Source organism: Scaptodrosophila lebanonensis, unplaced genomic scaffold (genome assembly GCF_003285725.1).
Source record: "Scaptodrosophila lebanonensis strain 11010-0011.00,11010-0021.00 unplaced genomic scaffold, SlebRS2 tig00000053-arrow-pilon, whole genome shotgun sequence".
NCBI classification, from domain to species: domain Eukaryota; kingdom Metazoa; phylum Arthropoda; class Insecta; order Diptera; family Drosophilidae; genus Scaptodrosophila; species Scaptodrosophila lebanonensis.
Genome location: NW_022060548.1, coordinates 594010 through 610061, shown reverse-complemented (window position 1 = coordinate 610061; position 16052 = coordinate 594010). Strand labels below are relative to the sequence as shown.

Here is a 16052-nt window from a genome sequence, read left to right as displayed (position 1 = left end):
GCGTCACAATTGTTTGTCGACTGTCGACGCTGAGATCTGAGATCTATAAGCTCTAAGCTGATGTTATTGTTGTAGCTATAGTATTGTTGTTGTTGCTGTCAACCAACACACGATCTTTGCAATTTGAAAATTGTCGTCGTTTTATGTGGTTTTGGATCCAATTTTATGTGTTTTTATTTATTTGCTTGCGCTTGTTAATTTGTAGTTCGTTTTGGCGCGCGAGCTTTTTTGTATTCATTTGTTTGTTTTGTGCCGCTGATAAATGTACGATGATTCATGCCATTCCAAGAGTTATAAACAATTTGGTTTTATTTTTCATTGCAAACAATTAACCCGCATTTCTTTGTTTGGCTTTCGTTATTTATACGAATTATAAAGTATTTTCTTAGGAAAATATCACAATCACAGAACGTCGGGGAAGTCGGGGATGAAGTGAATGGTGGTTTTATAAAAAAAATCCCATTTCATTGAATTATGAATGAAACATTTCATAAATAGCGAATACATATTGGAATGAAAATTACAACTTTTTGTGAATTGTCGCTGCTTAGCAGAGTTGTTGTGTTGAAGGCAATTTACAGTTTTAAATGCACTGCCACTTCTCGGTAACAGAGCGCTGTTAAGTTTTCTGTTAAGCGCTTCACATGTGCGCAATTGAATTCTTTCTCTTCTTTTTTCAACGCAACAACTAAACACAAATTTTGCTGTGCTGCTGATATTTATTTTAATGACGTTCCAACGTCAAGTTCTGTGACGTCATTTTTATTAATTGCTATCGACAGCAACGATAAATTGTTATTTTTGGATTTGTTGTCGCGCATTTTATAAATTTTTCCTTTATATAAAAATATGCACATACATACATATTTGTATTTGTTAAAAGTGACATAATTTTTATGCTTGGGGCTAGACCCGCCCACATTTTATTTTCGTTTTTGTTTTTATTGTTTTGCATTTCTCTCGCATATGTATTGTTTGTTGTGTTTTTTTTGTTTATAGCAATTGCCCAATTTCGAAAGAAAATTTTGATTTATATAAATAGCAACAATAGAGAAACCACATTGTTGAAGCATCAGAAGCAGGGCATGAGGAAGCCGCACTAAATTTTAAGTCTGCATGTTGCTTGGTGGTTGCCTCGATTAGTATTTTTTTCTTATTGCTGCATTGACTTTTTTTTATTAAATGTTTTCTCAGCCATTTTTATGGGCGGTTTGCGTGGGCGTTTGCTATTCGATTTGAAAATTTGTTTTATTTTTTCAACACAACGCCCTACGCCATTGAAGAAGAAGAGGCAGAAGATACTTTTATAAATTAGGGCTTGGCCTAATTGGAAATAACAAATCATTTCTTTGTTTATTACTGCAAAGAGTTGATTTTTTTTACTATAATTTTGTTTAAAGCATACGCCAATATTACGTTAGGTCATGAATAGTGTGTTTATAAACATTTTGCAGTTTTTAACGCATGTAGTTTGAATTTCGTGAAATATATTGTGTTGATAGAGTTCTGAATAAGTTTGTAGATGTTTTAGAAAGCAAGTCAATCATACTGGATATATTATTATAACATTCTAACGTGCTTATATATTTATATTGATCGGGGCTTTCCACTAGCAACCATTACTCTGTTATTTGCTGAACTTAAATGTGGGCGTTCAAGCACCGAAGATCGTTCTGGATATTGGACTGACATCTTTAAAAAACATTTAAAATATCCATTAAAAAAATGGATGCCCATCTTTAATCATACTCCACAGGAGTTTTTGTTTCGTTTTATAACGTGGGTCTATCAATGTATTCCCAAGTCCAACAGCTCGGGTCCTTCGAAAGCGCGGAAGGGCTCAATAGTAATTCGGTGAGGTTTTGGCCAAAACACTTAAAAGTGGAAATACCTATGTATGCTGAAGAATAGAAGGGAATTTTAAGGGGGAAATTACGAATATTTTCATCGACAGTCTCGGAAGTTTTCAATTGATGTAATTATAACATCTTACTAGTCTAGGGGGAAAAGGTATTTAAAATAGTTTATTTCATTTTATCGCAAACACTTATTTCACTGTAATAAATGATAAAAATGATTACACATTAATCATTGAGTACTCATTTTAGGCAACAACGACATATTGCTTAATAGCAGCCAAAATGTGAAATCTTTTAACATCTCTATGTTTAAAGAGTTTTCTTCGTCTACGCAAATACACTATTTGATTAATAAGAATTTCTTTCAGTAAATTTGGTTTGTTTGTGGGAATTTGCGTTTCAGCGTAAAACATTAAGCGATTTGCGTTCTTAGCTTTACACAATTCCAATAAAATACATATGCATATCAGATGTATACACACATGTTCATAAAAATGTATCTGTGTGTGTGTGTGTGTGTCTGTGTGTGTAGTTTCCCACACAGACAGAAAACACTCCAAAAACATTTGAAAAAGGCATTGCGCGTACTTTTTTTTGCATTCGTAAACATTTAAAATTCATTGCCAGCAGCCGCCACAAGTCAGACCTAATGACGACAACTACAACAAAACATAAATAAATAAATACATATAGCAATTAGAATTATAGGGGGCAGCGTATTTTGTTTATGTGTGGAATTTCTGTATTTCTTTTGCTGTTTTTTATTTTTATTATTTTAATGGCAAACAAATGACAAGTTGTGTTGATGGGTTGAAGGGGGTTGGTTACATACGAGTAGATATTGTAGTATAATTTTACAACTGCTTTTGTTACAGTGGGCTCTAAATACAGCACAACACATGGAAAACATAGGAATGTCTTAAGATTTTAGTAAAGTTTGATATCTTTCTAAAGGAAACACTTCTACTTAATTGTTGCATCAGTTTACTTGAATTATTAAATTTGCCACCATCAAAAGTATCTTGAACAATATATGAGACACCCCTTTATTTTAAAACTATTTGAAATGAATAAGCAGTGATTGATAAAAGTAAATCTGGTCTATATTAATAAAGAAACAAACTGTTTACAGCTTAAACTATCGTCCCTTATTTGTATGAGTTGTGCTGCAAAAGTGTTTGAAAGAAAAAAAAAAAAAATAGCGTACACGTTTGATTATAAGTGCTACGGTCAGACGCGCAAATAATTTGCACACAAACTCAATTTTAAAAGTAAATTATTCAGTTAATTACGAGAATTTTCAAAGACTTGCATTAACGACTTTTGAAGTAACAGAGTACCATAATTTGAAATATTAATTTTGTATCGTCGTTTGTCAAGTCCAATTCATAATTTCTGGCAACACGTTTGAAAGTTTACTTTTATAAAATCTATCGAGGCGGAGTTAAATTAAAAGAATAATTTAATAGTGGACCATTTCTTGCAGCATTTTTAAAGACTTGTATTAACGACTTTTGAAGTAACAGAGTTCCATAATTTGAAATATTAATTCTTTATCGTCAGTTGTCAAGTCAAATTCATATTTTCTGGCAACACTTACTTTTGAAAATATGGCCGCACTGCCAAAAGCGCAACTGTGAGTTAATTTAAGCAATGTCTTTGTTGATGATTGCTTCGCATAATCGTAATAACTGTTGCTGCAATGCATTGTTGTTGATTTCGTCGAAGGCCCACTGTATGCATATTATATGTACATACATATTTAGTCATACATACACACATACACAAGTGTTTTCCTCATTGTAATCATGTAAGTCATGAATCTGATTATGTGCAGTGCTGCCCCGTGCCGTTCCGAATATGTTTGTGTTTGTTTTCGTTTGCCTTCGATGATTCTATCAGTGCCTCAATGCTATGTACGTACAAAAGCCGTGTGTCATGTTTGTTGCAATTCCAGGGCCATTGATAAGTAAGCCTCACTTTCTCCCCCTCTCCTCTTCCCCCTCTTGGCTCTCATTTGGTTGTCAAAATACAGACATGACATAATTTCGCACATGAATGCATCGAATTTAACGAAATTTCTTTAAAGAAAATCTCAATTTTTGTTTTCTTCTTCTACCACCCCTTTCACCTCCTTCCCTTTTGTAACCATCGACATGGTCGGGCGGGCAGGACGACGAATGTGTTGCTTTGGAGGTGCCGCCGCCGGTCGTACCTCAGATAATGTCACAGGTAGGGGCAGGACTGGCAAGAAAAAAGCTTGAATGCTGCATGCAGTTTCCAGAGCATGTGTGTCCTCTGTGTGTCCAGGAAATTGCGTTATGAAGTCTCGCTTTGTTGTTATATTCAGATATTTGAGGCATGATGTAATGGGTTGGTTGGGTTATATGTATTTTGAATTGCCTTACAATTTTCTAAATATCTGAAAACTAATCGATTTCCCATTCTGTTTCTCTTTTACAGGCAAAAATCTTTACAACAATGAACATGTAGCAATAAAAATGGAGCCTATGAAGTCAAAGGCTCCACAACTACACTTAGAGTATAGGTTTTATAAACTATTAGGATCACATGGTATGTTGAAATAATTATTATAATTGTACCTACTATATAAAGGAAATGTCCCAAAACCTCCACCACCCAACCACTACTAATAAGAAAAATAATACTAATACAGCTCCCAAAAATAATTACCGAACATTCGGTGCCTGTACCAAAATTATAAAAGGACTTTCAAAGTCAATGTAATTTAATTTTACCCACGCCCGCCCGTCCTACGACTAAATTACTAACCAACTATCAAGTTTTGCACCGTTACCACCTTCATTAGATTGAACAAACAATTCAATAATATATCTAAATCATATGGCGTATAACACTTAAAATATATATAGTAAGTGCTATATTATTATATTTATTTCGAAGATGATGATTAAGAGCGAAAACAGTAATAGATTTTCTCAAGCATAATTCGGAGGTCGGTGCGTGAAGTAAATTGTGTTACAAAACAAAAAAGTAAAGAACTTTTTGTATATGGTATTGCTATATATAATATTACCCTCTTTACTACATTCCCACATGCAACTGTTAGACAGAAGAAAACAATATTATTTATTGCTCTACATAATATAAATGCTGATTTTTGAAAAAATCTTTTGACATTTTTACGTTTTTCTTTCGCCCGTTCTATTTTTTGTTATTTATATTGCTCTGTTCCTCCATACCACCATCAACAACACCAAAATCGCTTTGAATTGAATTCGAAAACGATATCGAAAATGAATACGAAAACGCAAAATCCAATAATCATATGAATGATGCAATTTAAAAACCAAACCGAATACCAAATCAAAACTGACCATCAATCGTGCCTCCCGATGCTGCAATCAACCACAACCTACAACCTCGACAACAACAACTCAACTCAACTACGCTTGTATAACCCATTATGATGGCATGGCAAACATACCTCGAACCCTGGATTTGAATGTATATAATATACCTATATTTGAATTGTGCGTGTAAAGCCGATAGCGCCCCAGATGGCATACCACGCATTTATCATTTGGGCACATGCGGTGGCCGTTATAATGCCATGGTTTTAGAGTTATTGGGATTATCATTAGAAGATCTCTTCAATATTTGCTCCCGTAAATTTTCACTTAAGACTGTATTGATGATAGCGAAACAACTTGTAAGTTTGACCAACAACTGAAAATCAATCCACACAACACCTGTTTACGAACTTACGCGGATTTCACAAAGAATATTTCGATTTCCAAATATCATTTTTCCACTGTAATACGTTTGTAATACATCTATTATGTATTACAGTTATGTGTAAAAAAAAAAAACTACCTCAGCTATTTCGTAGCTTTAGACTCTGGCAACACTAATCCATTGCGCAAGTGGTATTTCAAGATAAATCACTGTGAATATAGTCACTTATAACAGTTTTAACGCACCTTTTAAAAATCTGCTTCACCAGATAACTGCTTCTGATGTATGACAGATTCATAGCCTAACACCGTGACATCACAATTGCACTTCAAATAGGTGTCCGAAAATTGCTTTCAGCTGTATAACAGTTATTTGTTTACAATCTCATATGTATATTTTAATGACGAAGTACACTGAATGTAGAAACAACAGTTTTGTTTTGTCCTCTCTCTAACAGTTTCGTAGAGATGCACCCTAGAAACACTGCATATGCCATTCAGTTGTCTGTTGAATAATCCCTTTCGGCTAGATGTCAAAGTGAGTTAATGACGTAGCGTATTACAGTTTAAGCACATACACGTCATAATGTCTAATATATGACAGACAGTTGTACATAATAAGCAACAATCCCATATATTACGTTCTCTGTAGTATAGAAGTATTCCACAAATCTTCCGCACAATGTGAAATCCGTGAATTTCGTTTACTTATTCTATAATTGAGTTTTGTTTGTATAAATAAAGTGTCTCAACAGCTTAAAGTTTTCGATAAGTCGGCGCCCACGTATTATTTTGTCTCTATAAACACAATGAACGTTAGAGAAGTTTTTTTTTTGTTTGTTTTCGTAGTTTAAATTAAAATGAAGTCTGCCAACTAATGAAAAAATGAATATGTTGTAGTTTAAACTATTTATTATATATATCTAAATTATTATTTTTTAACGTAGCTTCTTTAAAAAGTGTATTGTAAACGTCCTACAAAGAAAACGTTCCTTAAAAAAAGCAACGCATGTAAAAGAAAAGCGTTCTTGTCATTAGGCGAACTACACTTTATGTAAATAAATGATAAACTATTCCTTTCCAACATAAACAATATATACATACTATTTCCATAAGTATACAAAACAAAACCACAAAGCATTTTTATAACAGTTTCGTTACTTACCATAATTTAGTTGCTGTTTTGATTTGTTTTCGTAAAGAAACTTCTGTATGCGCTCTATGATTTTTAACTAACTACTAACACAACTCAAAAGAATATTTATAAATACGCAAGTGTCCTTCAAGATAAATCTAATAAGCAATAGCAACACATAACTGTTATACATATGTTAATGTTAAGTTTGCCGTGCAAAAGCAATTCGTTTCCAAAAAGGAAAAAGAAATGAGTTCGCTTTTAACAGCTTCTATATTAGCCTTAAGTGTTATACAAACCACAGCTTAGCACTGTTATACAAAATGTGATCCACAAACTCCCGAGTGTATACGATACAGTTATAGCTTCGATTAGAAGTCAAACAGGAGGGCATATTGAGGAAAAAAGCGGTGTGCGTTTTGAGTTGGTCGTAACAGGCTTCCTTGTATATGCTTCGAGAATTTCTATTTTTGTTGTTCTTGTTGTTCATAGCACAGTTTTACTGTAAAATGAATATATATATATACTATAAAACAAAAACTGAAAAATGCAAAAATAATAAGAAAGGTGGTAATATACGTAAGACGCGCTAAACTAACCTCCATGAGTCGTTTATGCATATATAATATACATATATGTCTCAATCGCTCTCTCTCTCTCCCTTTCTCTCTCTCTCTCGCTCGCTCGCTCTACATATATATATGTTTTACTCTCTTGTTGTGCGAACGCCGCCCAACCGTCCATTTAAAAAATTGTTATGTAAAATTTTGGAAAAAAAATGCAAATAAAATATCTAAAATATTTTTTCTTTTTGCTCTCACCTCTCTATTTCTCTCTTCTTTCTTCTCTCGATTTTTGCATATTACTATTTCGTACTGCTGGCAAACAACAACAACAACAAAACTCAATGCAACTTTTATGCGCTGCCCAACACTGAATAAAACAATCGATAACCAAAAAATATGATATACCGCTGATTTTTCACTTTCAACCTCAATCACATCAACCAACCAATCAATCAAACACCAATAACTGCCAATGCCACCACCACCACAAACCATTTTACGTCTTGACCATTTATATATATATATATATCCACATATGTGTATATGTATAAATAAATATATATACATATGTATATTGTTGGCTGTAGCAGAGGGTGTACCAGAAGTATATTACTTCGGCCCATGCGGCAAGTACAATGCTCTTGTTATGGAGTTACTTGGTCCATCACTTGAAGATTTATTCGATATTTGCGGCAGACGTTTCACTTTGAAGAGCGTACTTCTGATAGCTATACAATTAGTAAGTACAACAAAAACAACCAACCAATCACAACAACAACCCAAATAGCAACTACAGTAATAGCAACCAAAATAAAAACAACTTTTAAATAACTAAATCCATAGACATTTTTTAGGCACGCGCATCTCTCTTAGCACGAACACATAATTTGCATTACACATTTTTGCTATTTCGCTACTTACACAACACTGGTAATAGCTAAGGAAAATTAACCGACACATGGTTTGAAGCATAAACCACCAACCAACACTATTTTTGGTCTCACCTTTTTTTTTGTGTGGAATACATTTTTGGGGTACTTTTTTTTTACCTAATATTATTTCCAATACTAACCTGATGTGTGGGAGCTGACAATTTTTACTCGCTCTCTCTCTTTCTCACTTTATATCTGTCTCTTTTTTTGCCCAAATAGTAATGCCTGGTTGAGGTTTTATTTCTTTCTCCTCTACTTTTCAGTTCTAATAATGTTGACCTACTATATAAACTCCGCCGCTTTTTATAATCTAGCCGATTCTAATTAGCTTAAAAGCCCTAATCATAAATAAATCTCAATATCTCAATAAATTCAAAAACGTTCATTGTAATAATATTTATTTGCTTGCATGTGCATATTATGTAGTTTAGAAAAGCAAAATACAAATATTTACTTTTGAGTTGAACTCTATGCGCTCACATAATTTTTAATTTCGCAATCAGAAGACAATCGAATCAATCCAAATCAATCAAAACAACTTATGCTAGTTGAGACACTACAGAATCAAATATAATTATATATTTTATAGAACGGATAATGTATTGCGAACTGATGTCAATGGGCGTTTATAAGTGGCACCACATTTTAAGCTCTCATTGGCACTATTCGGTTAATACTCATAAGCAACACCTAATAACATTTTTGTTTCGAAATCGAATTCATAAACAGCTCCACCGGATCGAATATGTTCATAGTCGGCACTTAATATATAGGGATGTGAAACCAGAGAATTTTCTCATTGGCAGAACATCAACAAAACGTGAAAAAATTATACACATAATTGGTAAGTTACCTCAACAAGATTAAGATATAAGTATTTATTTATATTTGTGAAATTCGTATGCTCTTGACAGATTTCGGTTTGGCCAAAGAATACATTGATTTAGATACAAATAGACATATACCATATCGGGAGCATAAATCCCTAACCGGCACCGCACGTTATATGTCAATCAATACGCATATGGGACGTGAGCAGTCGAGACGTGATGATCTGGAGGCATTGGGTCATATGTTTATGTATTTCTTAAGAGGTTCACTGCCGTGGCAAGGCCTGAAGGCTGATACACTCAAGGAGAGATATCAAAAAATCGGTGATACAAAGCGTGCAACGCCCATTGAGGTGAGTTCTTTAATTAATTACTCCAAGGCTAGTAACATAATGCTTCTTATAATGTGCAGGTGCTTTGCGACGGCCACCCCGAAGAGTTTGCAACATATTTGCGTTATGTGCGGCGATTAGATTTTTTCGAAACGCCGGACTATGATTTTCTGCGAAGACTGTTTCAAGACTTATTCGATCGTAAGGGCTACACCGATGAAGGCGAGTTCGATTGGACAGGGAAGACAATGGTAGGTGTTTGTTTCGCTTCGTTTACAATTAAGACAAAACCAGAACAATAGTACATTTACCATCAAAACTTGACACCCCCAACCACATCCACAACACGCATTTGTGCCGAATTCTAAATATCATATTTAATTTATAGGATACATAAAAAGCAAGATCTCTAACGCCCCCAAGTTCCTAAATTGCATATCTAAAAAAGAAAATTGAAAAAAAAGAAAATCATTAGTAATAATTCATATATAACTCTAAAATCATTTCAAAATGGGGCAAAAGCAAGTTATGTAGTTGGCGCATGTTGAATTGAAGTAGAGTTATGCAGATGTTTTGGATATTGTTTTGGAAAGGAGAATGCAATTATAGAACCAAATACATATCTGCCATATGCCATAGACTATCTAATATAAAGCCATCAACTTCCGATGAATCGGTGACTACCTATACCTATAGCTGACCGAACAACTTCAAGTTCTATCGCATGAAATCGAAGGCTAAGCCCAACCCAAAACCCCAAACCAAACGAAAATGCCGGCAGCGCCTCGGTTTGTTCAAATTGATTGATGTTTCAACGCACTGTTATAAAATCGGTTCTAACCCACACACATGCACACACACACACACACACACATATATATATATATATATATATATATATATATATAAATATATATATTTTATTATTATATTCAAATGTGAAATTAAAGGGAAACCCAACCGAAATTGCCATATAATTACCACGATAAAATCCAAAAAAAAAAAAAAAAAAAAAAAGAACAAAAAGCTGAAAAAACTGGAAAAAAAATCTGTTGTTTTTATTTGTTAAACTAACTCGAGAAGTGGTTTTGAATTGTGTTTATATTTTGTTTTCGATACACTTGTTGATTATTTCTAAGATTCTACAAAATTATTATGTATATTTATGTACCTAACCGACTCTGACGCCAAAAAATAAAAGACCAAGGAACAATTGGATCAAATGAAGGTCATTAAGAATGCGCCGCCGTCGCATTTGGCAAAAAATAAATCCGATAAGGTATCACAAAAGTGCCGACAGAGCAGTAATACATAGTATGTTCAAATAGTCATAATGCCTGCTCGCCTCGCCCGTTCAGTGTTGGTAAACGCTTGCTGTAAGCTGCTAATCTTGCTCTCCACCGTGCTCTATAGATAAACAAATACATTTAAAAAATATATACATAGCTGTAAGCATAGTCTTAAGTTCAAAACTAACTGATCTGAGATTATAACCATTATAACCGCACTCTTTTCTCTCTTTAACCTTCTCTCTTTTTGGTTGTCAACTACAAAACTACATCGTTTCTCATGTGTCTGTGCGTGTTTCTGTGTCTAAACAATAATCTATGAAAAACAAATCAATCAAAAATCAACTACTATGCATTATAATAACTATAATCTGAACAACAAAATACCAAAAATTATCGACTGCATCCATATATCATTGACAACACCACCACCACCACCAACCACCACACCACAACAGTCAACGCCCGTCGGATCTCTACAAACTGGCCATGAAGTCATCATTTCACCAAATAAAGATCGTCATAATGTTACGGCTAAGGTAATGTATTAAGCTGTTGTGTTTTGTTTCCATTTCCAAATTTAGTAATAATCGATTTGTTATCAATAATCCTCCTATATTAATAATAGTTTTATTTTTAATACCCGGTTATAAGGCAAAAAATTTTCTACTCAAATAATTTATTTATATACTAGTTTTATTTTTCTTTTCTTAAACAAGCAAAGCTTCAAGATTTTGCGTTTCTGTTAGTTTTCAATGTTTTTTCGACTCTACTTCAACATAACTTTTTGCTCTGTTTATATTTAATTTTGGTCTCTGCTATATATTTCTTGCTTTCCCTCCATTTACTATCTCCTCCTGCACAACAATACCTCGTCTGTAAAGTATGTTTTTTTCTTTCAATTCCTTTGTCTTTTTCTCTATGAAACCGGTTTTGCTTTAGGACGTTTCGTATTTTGATTTTGATGATGAAGAGGATAATGAGAATGAAGAATATATAATACTTCAGGTTAGACGTTGTAGACTTGAAAAATTTCTATGTACTGGTTAGTGTGAACAATAAGTGGTTTAAGAAATAATCCAAAACGTATGCAAAAGTTTTATTGCGTGTAGGACTAGGCCCAAGCTTTTACAATTATTTATGTTTGCTACATAGTTCTAGTGCTAGGATATTAATTAGCTTTTGTTATTTGTTTTTCCACGATAAATGGACAGTAAACGTTTCCTGTAGAAATGTGTGTGTTTAGGCATTGCCAGCTGTAGAAAAACTGCTTTACAAACCCATAGAAATAATGGAAAGTTGTCAGCACTGTACTGTGCGTTGGTTAGGCATTGCCAGCTGTAGGGAAACTGCTTTACAAACAAATACAAATAATGGAGAGTTGGAACACTAACAAATAACGGCTTTGCGTAATACTCCGTAGACTGGTCTGCTGGCGAACGTATCTTTGATTATTCTATTGTTTCATATATATATATATATATATATATATATATATTTTTTTTAACTCACCTAATTGTAGTCTGAATTTAAACAAAATTGCATAAACATGTTGTTCCTTAGTTTTGCTTTTGTACATTTTTGGCTTTCGGTTGATTGTAAAAACGATTATTATAGTATTATTTGATTGACTTGCTTTAGTTTTTAGCTTAGAAGAGTTTAGTGCTCGTTTGCCTTTATACTATTTTGTACAAAAGACTATAAACGAAAATGAATAATTAATGAATTGCATATATAAATCATTTCCAACAATTGCTCGCTCGCTCCTTCGATTGATCCGACCAAAAATCCGACCAACACAATCAAAATTGCAACCAATCACCACCTACTACTACTACTACTTACCACCTCTTTGAATATACTGTACCAACGACAAAAAAATGTACAAAAACAGACAAATGCCAAAGGAGGTGTTGCTGCGTGGCCTGATGTGCCTAAGCCAGGCGCTACACTTGGCAATCTAACACCGGCCGATCGGCATGGTTCAGTGCAGGTAAGTTTGTGTCGCCTAAAAACTAAACTCTATTTCGATTGAAATCAAAATTTAAGACAGCCTTGCTCTCAAAACTTCTGTTTTCTGTTTGTTCTGTGCTCGTTGTTGTCGTTGTCGTTGTCATTGTCGCCGTGATCTCGTCATGTCTTTGTGCACGATGACAACCCTAACTTGATTTGTGTAAATATTATAAAAAATGAAGACAATACTCCAGACACAGCAAGCAGATCCACAGAAATCTAAAAACGCTCCAGTTTTTAGATACAATCACAAAATTGTAAAACTCTCTCCGTCTATCTCTCTCTCATTCGATTTATTGTTTATTGTACAAAGAAGGAAAATTTAGAAACTCATTAACCCTCTGCCGCTCGCCTGTTTTCTATAATCAATATAATCAATATATGTTCATTGTGTTCTGAAATTCGAAATGTATTTGTATATAGACCCTTAAAGCCATCCTACTTATGTATAATTATTATTAATAATTATTACCAATTACAAAACTTTATATCTATGAAATACTTACTCATTGAATTACTCGCAGACTGTTATATTTTTGGCCTTTTCAATTCTAATGTTTTCACTTGATTTACTCTACATTAGCTCAACAAGGTATTGAATATAAACCCCAGATGTTTTCTCCTATACTTTCGTTCGGTTTGTTTGTACTTGTTCGATTGTTTGTGCGGCTTTTCCACAAACTTCGTTTTCTTTTTGGACAAGTTTTTCCTCTATATCTCCATATCTCTTATTAAATGAATGTTAGTGATTTTTTCAAATAGCTGCTATGGATAGATATTTTTTGATAACTGCGCATGTTCTTACCATGAATCTGCACTGCATGGCAACCAAAATTAGGGTCGGGCTACCCCAATATTTGTGCATGTCGAGCAATATTTAAAACACTGCATGTCTCACCCAATCAATCGCTCAGATTATCTGCACCAATTCGAGAATTCGGCATAGATCGCGAGCATATGTACCATATTTATCACTCGAGGCATGCCTTCAATTAGAAATGTCGTCGTAATGGTAGTTACCCCAACTTCCCAATATATGTGACGAGAATAGAGCTCTCTGTATACCGAAACCAAACCAAAAACTTATTACAGAGATTGCCCGAAGATTCAAGCTCGGATGATGATAGCCCCTTCGATGCTTATTATGAGAAAAGCGACAACGAAGATGCGTCTAAGAAATAAATATCACCCCCACCACCATCTCCTATACTACTAAATAATTATACCTATATTGATATACAGCAGCTCAGCAGCTTGCTATGAACAAATAAACTGTATATATACACTCCTGTATACCACAATTTATGCAATTCGAGGTTTTATTTACCAAATGTTTCTATTTAGAGCCTCTCTTAGCAACAATTCGCGAGGTATTTAGTTAAAACAAATACTTGTTGTGATCCATGTTTCTTGTATTCGTGTATTTCGTGTGCATTTTGTGCTCGTCTCTGGGGCTTTTGTTATTGTGAGAGCGCTAGGATATAGTATGTATTTACGAGTATAATAGTAAGAGTGTAGATCTGCAAACGAGTCCAAAATCCGCGCAATCTCTGTGTTAAGTTTTTGCTCTTCTAACGAGACTGTATCTAATCCGTTTAAAAAGCCTTAAATGTGACATATTTAAGAAGGGAGGGCTCGTTTGCAAATATTAGCATCTATAGTCTATAAACTCAGTCTGAAGGAGCAAGCTTTAGAAAACGTATATATAGATAAAACTATTTATTTGTCTGTGACTGTCTAATAAAAAGTTTGGAATATGGGTTAATAATAGCTTGTTCGTTCTGTGTGCAAAATATGGTTAATGTAGCTTTGAAAAGCAGATAAATAAAATAAACTCGTAGTACTTAGGGATAAGGAAAGTCTATAAAACAGGTTTGGTCAACCGTTTTCGCAATACAGGTGTTCATACTGACAGACAAACAGACATAACTAATCATCCATTTTATGGGAACTAGACTAACTGTTGAATTATATTTCAATTTTTCTCGCTTACTCACGTCCCGTTTCCACAACCAAAAAGATTTGTAGTTTTAAGGGAAAATCTATAGGTCCAGTTCTTAAAATCTAAAAGAGACTTAAAGGAAAACTGTATTACCTAAAAATATGTGATTTTCTTTTTTGGAGCTTCTATAGACTAATTATAAACACAACTGAATTCAATTCAGTTCATTACACTTTCGAATCTTTAATCTTTGAGCTGTTCTTTTTAATATTTTTCTCTACTATATTTTAGAAGATAGAACTGCCATAGAAGCTATTAGATATTTAAAATCTACTTGCGAATTTATTTCTAAAGCGCATTTCTGCAATGTTTCCTAGCACAAAGGTTTCGTAGTAAAAGCACACATTCAAATATATTTCTAACTGTTATACAAAATTAGAACCACTATTAGAAACTGTAGCACACTTTCTATTTTGTAGGAATTACCGCTAAATCCACACTCCCGCATTTCAATTATAGAAAGCCGATGTGAACATGTTTTTGCTTTTTCCAAAAAAAAATATGGAGCGCTTAAGTCGTCCCTAGTTATACGTTTTGTTTAAATATATACTAAAGTGTGTGTGTGTGTTTTTTTTTTGACTAGCGCAACGTGTCTAGCGTCCATATGTATGGCCCACCAATTAAAATAAACACGAATCAAATATATGTACATGCATATACGAGTATACTATGTGTATAAGTATGTGTATGCGTATATTAATTTGTCCACTCTATGTTTAGTATAACAGTTTGCAACTCTCTCACTAATGCCGCGGAACTCTCTTCTCTCTCTCTCTCTCTCTCGTTCTCTTTCTGTTCTGCTCTGCTCTTTCAGGTTGTGAGTTCGACAAATGGCGAACTGAACGCGGACGACCCCACGGCTGGCCACTCGAACACGCCCATCACACAACAGCCCGAAGTAGAACTGGTCGACGAAACGAAGTATGTAGATGAGTTCTGGAGAGTTAAATGGATGTGATTTGGTGTTTTTGCTTTGTCGTTTTAATGCGAACTCTATTGTTTTTCTCTTTTAACTGTTATAGTGGTTCCTTATATTCCAGATGTTGTTGTTTCTTTAAACGAAAGAAGAAGAAATCAACTCGCCAAAAATGACTAGACGGTGTACAATGTAGTCCAGAACGGGAGGCAGTCACCCTGCTCCGCGCCACTTCACATTCAAACTCACGGGATAGCGTCTTGAATAATCCGAGTCAGGATTATATCCAACAGGCAACGTCGCAGCACACGTTGCGTTATCCTCCATCCGCGTCGATGCTGACGCCAACACCAACTACAAACACACCGACACTTCCGTTGTAATTTATATATATATATAAATAATTTACATAAATGTAGAGAGAACAGAAACTAAAACAAAAACGCAAAAAGCAAAAAA

General features: G+C 34.1%; 1 protein-coding gene across 6 annotated transcripts in view; it reads left to right on the top strand.

Annotated features, from left to right (window-relative positions):
- The window catches only part of LOC115623692 (casein kinase I), a 32654-nt gene extending 16602 nt beyond the window's left edge, over positions 1-16052 (top strand). For 2 of the 6 annotated variants that reach the window (XM_030518166.1, XM_030518164.1), the window contains 10 exons: positions 4323-4433; positions 5387-5553; positions 8941-9055; positions 9126-9394; positions 9454-9624; positions 11121-11201; positions 11605-11670; positions 12557-12655; positions 15492-15598; positions 15700-16052. In XM_030518166.1, coding sequence (XP_030374026.1) covers positions 4323-4433; positions 5387-5553; positions 8941-9055; positions 9126-9394; positions 9454-9624; positions 11121-11201; positions 11605-11670; positions 12557-12655; positions 15492-15598; positions 15700-15769 — 1256 coding nt within the window. In that variant the 3' untranslated portion in view covers positions 15770-16052. Of the gene's footprint in view, positions 1-4322; positions 4434-5386; positions 5554-8940; positions 9056-9125; positions 9395-9453; positions 9625-9761; positions 9821-11120; positions 11202-11604; positions 11671-12556; positions 12656-15491; positions 15599-15699 lie in introns of those variants that run through there. The other 4 variants (XM_030518165.1, XM_030518167.1, XM_030518168.1 and 1 more) reach the window with 4 other exon arrangements.